A 10,029-nucleotide genomic window follows, 5' to 3' on the forward strand; every position below is an offset into this window, starting at 1 on the left:
ATAAAACAAGCCTCAATAAATTTAAAAAGATTGAAATTATTCAAAGCACATTCTCTGACCACAATGGAATACAATTAGAAGTCAATAACCATCAGAGACTTAGAAAATTCACAAATACCTGGAGGTTAAACAACACACTCCTCAACAATCAGTGGGTTAAAGAAGAAATAGCAAGAGAAATTGCTAAATATATAGAGACGAATGAAAATGAGAACACAACATACCAAAACCTATGGGATGCAGCAAAAGCAGTGCTAAGGGGGAAATTTATAGCACTAAACGCATATATTAAAAAGAAAGAAAGAGCCAAAATCAAAGAACTAATGGATCAACTGAAGAAGCTAGAAAATGAACAGCAAACCAATCCTAAACCAAGTACAAGAAAAGAAATAACAAGGATTAAAGCAGAAATAAATGACATAGAGAACAAAAAAACAATAGAGAGGATAAATATCACCAAAAGTTGGTTCTTTGAGAAGATCAACAAGATTGACAAGCCCCTAGCTAGACTGACAAAATCAAAAAGAGAGAAGACCCATATAAACAAAATAATGAATTAAAAAGGTGACATAACTGCAGATCCTGAAGAAATTAAAAAAATTATAAGAGGATATTATGAACAACTGTATGGCAATAAACTGGACAATGTAGAAGAAATGGACAATTTCCTGGAAACATATGAACAACCTAGACTGACCAGAGAAGAAATAGAAGAACTCAACCAACCCATCACAAGCAAAGAGATCCAGTCAGTCATCAAAAATCTTCCCACAAATAAATGCCCAGGGCCAGATGGCTTCACAGGGGAATTCTACCAAACTTTCCAGAAAGAACTGACACCAATCTTACTCAAACTCTTTCAAAACATTGAAGAAAATGGAACACTACCTAACTCATTTTATGAAGCTAACATCAATCTAATACCAAAACCAGGCAAAGATGCTACAAAAAAGGAAAACTACCGGCCAATCTCCCTAATGAATATAGATGCAAAAATCCTCAACAAAATACTTGCAATTCGAATCCAAAGACACATTAAAAAAATCATACACCATGACCAAGTGGGGTTCATTCCAGGCATGCAAGGATGGTTCAACATAAGAAAAACAATCAATGTATTACAACACATTAAAAACTCGAAAGGGAAAAATCAATTGATCATCTCAATAGATGCTGAAAAAGCATTTGACAAAATCCAACATCCGTTTTTGATAAAAACACTTCAAAAGGTAGGAATTGAAGGAAACTTCCTCAACATGATAAAGAGCATATATGAAAAACCCACAGCCAGCATAGTACTCAATGGTGAGAGACTGAAAGCCTTCCCTCTAAGATCAGGAACAAGACAAGGATGCCCGCTGTCACCACTGTTATTCAACATTGTGCTGGAAGTGCTAGCCAGGGCAATCCGGCAAGACAAAGAAATAAAAGGCATCCAAATTGGAAAAGAAGAAGTAAAACTGTCATTGTTTGCAGACGATATGATCTTATATCTAGAAAACCCTGAGAAATCGACGATACAGCTACTAGAGCTAATAAACAAATTTAGCAAAGTAGCGGGATACAAGATTAATGCACATAAGTCAGTAATGTTTCTATATGCTAGAAATGAACAAACTGAAGAGACACTCAAGAAAAAGATACCATTTTCAATAGCAACTAAAAAAATCAAGTACCTAGGAATAAACTTAACCAAAGATGTAAAAGACCTATACAAAGAAAACTACATAACTCTACTAAAAGAAATAGAAGGGGACCTTAAAAGATGGAAAAATATTCCATGTTCATGGATAGGAAGGCTAAATGTCATTAAGATGTCAATTCTACCCAAACTCATCTACAGATTCAATGCAATCCCAATCAAAATTCCAACAACCTACTTTGCAGACTTGGAAAAGCTAGTTATCAAATTTATTTGGAAAGGGAAGATGCCTTGAATTGCTAAAGACACTCTAAAAAAGAAAAACGAAGTGGGAGGACTTACGCTCCCTGACTTTGAAGCTTATTATAAAGCCACAGTTGCCAAAACAGCATGGTACTGGCACAAAGATAGACATATAGATCAATGGAATCGAATTGAGAATTCAGAGATAGACCCTCAGATCTATGGCCGACTGATCTTTGATAAGGCCCCCAAAATCACTGAACTGAGCCATAATGGTCTTTTCAACAAATGGGGCTGGGAGAGTTGGATATCCATATCCAAAAGAATGAAGGAGGACCCCTACCTCACCCCCTACACAAAAATTAACTCAAAATGGACCAAAGATCTCAATATAAAAGAAAGTACCATAAAACTCCTAGAAGATAATGTAGGAAAACATCTTCAAGACCTTGTATTAGGCGGCCACTTCCTAGACTTTACACCAAAAGCACAAGCAACAAAAGAGAAAATAGATAAATGGGAACTCCTCAAGCTTAGAAGTTTCTGCACCTCAAAGGAATTTCTCAAAAAGGTAAAGAGGCAGCCAACTCAATGGGAAAAAGTTTTTGGAAACCATGTATCTGACAAAAGACTGATATCTTGCATATACAAAGAAATCCTACAACTCAATGGCAATAGTACAGACAGCCCAATTATAAAATGGGCAAAAGACATGAAAAGACAGTTCTCTGAAGAGGAAATACAAATGGCCAAGAAACACATGAAAAAATGTTCAGCTTCACTAGCTATTAGAGAGATGCAAATTAAGACCACAATGAGATACCATCTAACACCGGTTAGAATGGCTGCCATTAAACAAACAGGAAACTACAAATGCTGGAGGGGATGTGGAGAAATTGGAACTCTTATTCACTGTTGGTGGGACTGTATAATGGTTCAGCCACTCTGGAAGTCAGTCTGGCAGTTCCTTAGAAAACTAGATATAGAGCTACCATTCGATCCAGCGATTGCACTTCTCGGTATATACCCGGAAGATCGGAAAGCAGTGACACGAACAGATATCTGCACGCCAATGTTCATAGCAGCATTATTCACAATTGCCAAGAGATGGAAACAACCCAAATGTCCTTCAGCAGATGAGTGGATAAATAAAATGTGGTATATACACACGATGGAATAGTACGCGTCAGTAAGAAGGAACGATCTCATGAAACATATGAGAACATGGATGAACCTTGAAGACATAATGCTGAGTGAAATAAGCCAGGCACAAAAAGAGAAATATTATATGCTACCACTAATGTGAACTTTCAAAAATGTAAAACAAATGATTTATAATGTAGAATGTAGGGGAACTAGCAGTAGAGAGCAATTAAGGAAGGGGGAACAATAATCCAAGAAGAACAGATAAGCTTTTTAACGTTCTGGGGATGCCCAGAAATGACTATGGTCTGTTAATTTCTGATGGATATAGTAGGAACAAGTTCACAGAAAGGTTGCTATGTTATGTAACTTTCTTGGGGTAAAGTAGGAACATGTTGGAAGTTAAGCAGTTATCTTAGGTTAGTTGTCTTTTTCTTACTCGCTTGTTATGGTCTCTTTGAAATGTTCTTTTATTGTATGTTTGTTTTCTTTTTAACTTTTTTTTTCATACAGTTGATTTAAAAAAGAAGGGAAAGTTAAAAAAAAAAAAAAAGAAAGAAAGAAAAACAAGGAAAAAAAAAAAGATGTAGTGCCCCCTTGAGGAGCCTGTGGAGAATGCAGGGGTATTCGCCTACCCCACCTCCATGGTTGTTAACATGACCACAGACATAGGGGACTGGTGGTTTGATGGGTTGAGCCCTCTACCATAAGTTTTACCCTTGGGAAGACGGTTGCTGCAAAGGAGAGGCTAGGCCTCCCTATATTTGTGCCTAAGAGTCTCCTCCTGAATGCCTCTTTGTTGCTCAGATGTGGCCCTCTCTCTCTGGCTAAGCCAACTTGAAAGGTGAAATCACTGCCCTCCCCCCTACGTGGGATCAGACACCCAGGGGAGTGAATCTCCCTGGCAACGTGGAATATGACTCCCGGGGAGGAATGTAGACCCGGCATCGTGGGACGGAGAACATCTTCTTGACCAAAAGGGCGATGTGAAAGGAAATGAAATAAGCTTCAGTGGCAGAGAGATTCCAAAACGAGCCGAGAGGTCACTCTGGTGGGCACTCTTACGCACACTTTAGACAACCCTTTTTAGGTTCTAAAGAATTGGGGTAGCTGGTGGTGGATACCTGAAACTATCAAACTACAACCCAGAACCCATGAATCTCGAAGACAGATGTATAAAAATGTAGCTTATGAGGGGTGACAATGGGATTGGGAAAGCCATAAGGACCACACTCCACTTTGTCTAGTTTATGGATGGATGAGTAGAAAAATAGGGGAAGGAAACAAACAGACAAAGGTAGCCAGTGTTCTTTTTTACTTCAATTGCTCTTTTTCACTCTAATTATTATTCTTGTTATTTTTGTGTGTGTGCTAATGAAGGTGTCAGGGATTGATTTAGGTGATGAATGTACAACTATGTAATGGTACTGTAAACAATCGAAAGTACGATTTGTTTTGTATGACTGCGTGGTATGTGAATATATCTCAATAAAATGATGATTAAAAAAAAAGAAAATGGCTTTGCAGAGTTAAAAAGTTTTAAATACATAAAGAGTAACATAATGCTTCCTCTTTCCTTTCCCCTTTGAGGTAGGTAGGGCAGGTATCAAAGGGAACATAGTATATGAAGAATTAGACGTTAATATCTTGGAACAGTGGCTTCTTGGTGTTTGACTTTTCTGCTATTGATTTTTCCCTCTAGAAATTTTGGATGGTGTGGAGCTTGGGGAACCAGCCCATAAGAAAACAGGGACCACAGTGCCAGAATCTATTCATTCTTTCAGTAAGTCCATCCTCTGAGGTATTGTACCGATGACTATTTCATTAAGAAAATAGCAGCTGTGTTGTACCATGAAAGGAGGTCAAGAAGACAAAACAACAAACTGTCTTTGAGTAGAAAAGGTTCTGTGAATTTCTCATTATATTCTGAGGACAAAGATAGACACAGAGGAAGGATTACTCAATACTTACAAAGTGAATATTTGAGGAAAAGAGGGGCCTCTATTGAACCTGTTATGATGATCCAGTTCTTGCAGTTTTTAATCCTTTTTTGTATTCCAGTTGGAGATGGTTTGGTGAAACCAGAGGCCCTAAATAAGAAAGCCATTCAGATTATTAACAGGGTTCGAGATAAGCTCACTGGTGAGTGTCTTGCGTATGTGTTTATTTAAAAGGAACATAAAATCCGCAGAAGACTTTTTCTTTCCTTGAGGTGATGGTCAGCACAATTTCCAATGGTGTTGGGGTCTGGGCTTTGAATTTTGACTCCCAGTTAGCTAACTGGAGTTTCTCTGAGGCCAACAGTTAAGGCCCCTCTTTGTTTCTTCTTTCTGATAACTCATAACATTACTTAAGGTTACTCTAATCTCATTTTTAACAGAGGTGAGTTAAAGTTCCCTTGGGTCCAAAATCAACCAAATTCAGGAAAATGTTTTTTTATCATCATGATTTGATATTGGAGTAAATCTGACCACATTCCAATTCATTGCCTACCTATACTTTGGTAGAGGTTATGGAATGGAGATAATAAAAGGTAAGAAAGGCAAAATTTTGAAAAGGAGATATCTCACATTGTCAACTTACTTCTGAGAGGAAGGTGATATGATTTGGAGGGTTGGTGTCAGGGAAGCCAGAGACCTCAGCTCCAGTACTTGCTCCTGGATGACCTCTGAGGCCCTGCCTCCCATCCAGTTGGTCAGGATCAAAGGAGATATGGGAGACAGAGCACTTAGCATTAGGGCTGGCACATTAGTTTTGTAGTCAAGTACATTTATTGAGTACCTACAAGTGCTAGATGCTGAACAAACTGTTGGTAAAAACAGACAAGTTCCCTGCCTTCTTGGGGCTAGGGTCTAAAAGGGAACACCATATTAAGTGGAAGAGAGGAACTCAAGGCTTTGATGCCTGTAACTGGGGGATTTAATCTAGGTCGAGGGATCCAAGAGCTTCCCTAAGGAAACAACCCATGAGCTAAAATCTGAAGTAAGAGTTAATTAGGGGTAGATTGTTCCAGGCAGAGTAAACAGCATGTGCAAGGGTTCTGTAGTAGGAGGGCATAGGGCAAGAAAAAGGGTCCACAAAAAGACCAATCTGGCTGGAGCAGAGAAAGCAAGATGGGGGGAGCACAATGCAAAATGATTTGACGCTGATTAGTCCAGGGCCAGACAATATACACCCTTATATTTTTATCCTGTATGCTAAGGGCAGTGGGAAGCCACTGAAGGGTTTTAAGCAGAGTTAGAGGGTGGAGGGCCCGAGCAGGTGTGCTCTGTGAAGTACTGCCTGCCCTGGGTGTTGTGGAGAATGGATTAGAGGAGCAGCATGTAAACAGGCTGGGTAAGAGGTTACTGCAGTCACCCAGGCAAGAAATGGGAGTTGATTAGACTAGGGTGGTGATGGTGGAGATAGAGGAATGTGTATGGATTCAAGAGATCGTTAGGAGGTAAAATCAAAGGATAGATAATAGGGAATGAGGGCCGAGGAGGGGTCCAGGATGGCTCCTTATGGAGAGCTGCGATGAACCTGGCAGCCACACTGATGGATTTCAAGAAAATATGTAAGGTGAGAGAGAAGTGAGAAAATGGAGACAGTTTAAAAACACTTAAGAAGTTTGGCTGGGCAGAGGAGAGAGGACAGTAGCTGGGAAAGAATACATGGTTGAGTAGGAGACTTTATTTTCTTTAATGGAAGAAAGAAGCATATTTTGAAAACAGTGAGAAGGGTCCAGTTGAGAGGGAGAGTTTGAAGGCTTGCACAAGGAAAAGGATAATCAATATCTAAGGTTCCTAAGAACACAGGAGGAGATGGGATCCAAAGCACAGGTAGAGTGGTTAGCCTTAAGTAAGAGGGGAATAGAGGGAAGAAGAGGGAGTTCATGTTGAAAGAATCCAGCACCTATATCCCTGCCTTCCACATTGTCAGGGCTCACTCTATGTTTAATGAATTCATTAATTCATTATGAATTTTGAATGGAAGGTGAAAGCATCTGCTGAGAGTAAGAAGTGGGGGGAAGAGGTTCAGACCTTTGGGAAGAGTAGAGAGGTCTTGAAATTATCCTTGTGGGGATGGCAAGGCAAGTTGACTAGAGAAACATCAGTAAGCTTGCCAGGCAGTGAGTGCTGAGTGCCTGTGAGGTTGGAGATTATTAATTTATATTGGAAGCAAACTTCCTGGGGAAGTTCAAAAATGGGTTAATCCTAGTAGGATTAAGACAGAATAGAGTTTCTTGTCTACTTGTTCCACTCTTGAGATAACTATGGAGTAGAAGAAGGTGGTCCTCACAAATCCAATAGTTGAATCTCTGCCACTTCTGAACTCTGCTGACTATAGAACATTTCCATCTCTGAATCACATCTGAATTGAGAGAAGGAGCCTGGTATTTGGAGGTGGATTTTAAAAATCCAACCATCTATCCTTCATACTCGTTTTTGAAGATGAACTGATTTGGGCTGTGTAGACAGCCAAACAGGTAACAATAAGCTGATATCCAGGTGCAGCTAAAAAGTTTTTGTTTCTCCTGTCCTAGGTCGAGACTTCTCTCATGATGAAACTTTGGATGTTCCAACACAAGTTGAGTTGCTTATCAAACAGGCAACCTCCCATGAAAACCTCTGCCAGTGCTACATTGGATGGTGAGTGAGCATCTCAAAGTACTTCTGTTAAAATAAGGAATCAAGGCCCCATCCTGTGCCCCAAATCCAGGATTGCAAAGAAAGATTTTGGGGGGTATCCATACAGGGCAGTTGTAGGTTCAATCTCTTTAAAAGTTTGTATTTGCTATGTATATTCATTCATTGTCCTAAAAAGAAGGGTCCTTACCTCATTCTCAGCAGACATAACCTATGAAAACATTTAAAAATTTAAAAATATGGATGCATATTTGGAAGACAAATCCTGAAATAAATTAAAATTCTATTAAGAGAAGTGGTTTAGGAGCATAGGTGAGGCTTTTTTCCGGGGTGGGGGGAGAAAGGGGGAGGTCTTTTTGGATTTTTGCTGTCAGTTCAGATACCAGAAGGGCAAAGGAAAAGAAGCCAGAACAGTGACAGAGAGAAGGAGATGAAAAGACAAATTTATGATCTGGGATTGTAACCTCAAGGACCACTCGGAGCTCTGCTTTGATTACTTGCCCGAGGCATGCTTGAAGGGAGAAACTTGAGAGAGGGCGAAGGAGATGAGTCCTCCGGGGACCGCAGCAGGCGTCAGCACTGGCCTGGAAGCCATGAGTATGCCTCACACAGTTAGCTGCGGGGAATCTCAGGGAGTGTCCCAGGGGTTGTCAGACTTTGGTCTTTCCATTTTTGATTTGTCTATGTAAAGCTTTGAAGAAGATCAAAATATTAAAATATTCCTTTTTCTGCCTGTCTTCATAGGTGTCCTTTCTGGTAACTGGAGGCCCAGACATGCCCACAGCATTTCTCGCAAGGCTTTTGTACTTTGATATATGTATGCTTCTGCTAAACTGAAACCATGGTCAAAAGTTTGACTTTATTAAATATTTTGAAATGTAAATGAAAAAAGAACTACTGTATATTAAGAGTTGGTTTGAACCAACTTTCTAGCTGCTGTTGAAGAATATATTGTCAGAAACACAAGGCTTGATTTGGTTCCCAGGACTGAAAAACACAGTCATGTCACATAAATCAAGCCATTGATTTTGGGGAACAGAAGATCCATAACTTTAGAAATACGGGTTTTGACTTAACTCAAGAGAACTGATCATAAGTGTTTGCTGGTAGAAAAATGACCTACTCATTCCTCTTGACATGGATACAGCAAACTCAGCACAGTCAGGAAGCCTCAGATCGTGGAGGAAACACAGGAGGATTCTGGACTGTAAGGAATCAAGAAAAGCAGGCTTCATCACTTCCTCCCATCCCATGACCTCACTGGTCCGTAGACAACATTTGCAGGATGGACCAAAATGGGTGAAAGGGTCTGTCTTCTTGACACAGTGATGCTGCACCTTACCCACTTCAATCCAAGACCCGAGCTGCTAAGAGAGGAGTTTATTCAGATTGCTAAGCGGTTCTGCCAAGCAAATACAGGGTGGGGATTAGGGCACAGTGGGGTGATCCAAACTGGCCTTCCTTGGCAGTGTTCTCAGATGTTTTCAGTGAGGTCTGAATGCTCTGTTTAGAGCAAAGGCTTGAGAAACAGAAATACTGTTATGGAGGTGCTGAAAACAGAGAAGGAAGGTCTAGTACATGTTGGGAATTACGAGCAAAATAAATATTAAACTAAATGCACCAAGTGTAAAGTGTAGCCATGTCTAGACACCATGTATCTGAATAATTTTTGTGCCAATAAATTACATCCGAATTTTAAAAACATGTATATGGGTAGCTTTTTATTCATAATAGAGTTCAAAAAAAAGAAGCATTTATTCCTTCGGTATTCAACATTCATTAAGCACTTAGTACAGGGACTACAAATGACAGACAGATGTACATGACATGATCCCTTCCTTCAACATGTTTACAGGCCAGAGAAGGTGGAGACAGCCTAACAGATAATCAACTGGTAACTCCACCACTAGCTGAGTGGTGAGAAGAGCCATGGAGGAAACACTCACTCATTCCACCGGGTTAGCTGGGAAAGCCTCATGGTGTGGAAGGATGAGTCAGAGTTTTCCTCAACGGAAAAGAAAGTGCAAGTCAACAAGCCATGAAAGTACAATATTGGGCAGAAATGGCAAGCATTAGCTTAAAACATATGAAAGTGCAGGTATTTGACCTTTTTTATTTACAAAAATGGCAATTTCGTATGGTTGGTCCTCATAGTTCAGCAGGTCTGGCTCAGGGGTCAGTGGGGAGCAGTAGTAGGAAAAGGAGGCCAGATTGTGGCCTAGCCTACCTCACAGCTCAATGGCAAGGAGTTTGAACTCGAAGCTGCCAACAACAGGGAACTATCTGAATTTTTAGAACAGGAATAGAATCTGAGTCGCGTTTTTAAAAAAACAAGTGGTGATGAATGGAAGGAAAGAAAATTAGAAGCTGGAA

General features: G+C 40.0%; 1 protein-coding gene across 2 annotated transcripts in view; it reads left to right on the forward strand.

The window, feature by feature from the left end:
• Positions 1–9,364, forward strand: part of MTOR (mechanistic target of rapamycin kinase) — a 167,926-nt gene extending 158,562 nt beyond the window's left edge. For both annotated transcript variants that reach the window (XM_037828532.1, XM_037828533.1), the window contains 4 exons: positions 4,731–4,811; positions 5,090–5,170; positions 7,554–7,659; positions 8,401–9,364. In XM_037828532.1, the coding sequence (XP_037684460.1) occupies positions 4,731–4,811; positions 5,090–5,170; positions 7,554–7,659; positions 8,401–8,416 (284 nt within the window). In that variant the 3' untranslated portion in view covers positions 8,417–9,364. The remainder of the gene's footprint in view (positions 1–4,730; positions 4,812–5,089; positions 5,171–7,553; positions 7,660–8,400) is intronic.
• Positions 9,365–10,029: the final 665 nt, after the last annotated feature.

Source organism: Choloepus didactylus, chromosome 2 (assembly GCF_015220235.1).
Source record: "Choloepus didactylus isolate mChoDid1 chromosome 2, mChoDid1.pri, whole genome shotgun sequence".
Lineage (NCBI taxonomy): Eukaryota > Metazoa > Chordata > Mammalia > Pilosa > Megalonychidae > Choloepus > Choloepus didactylus.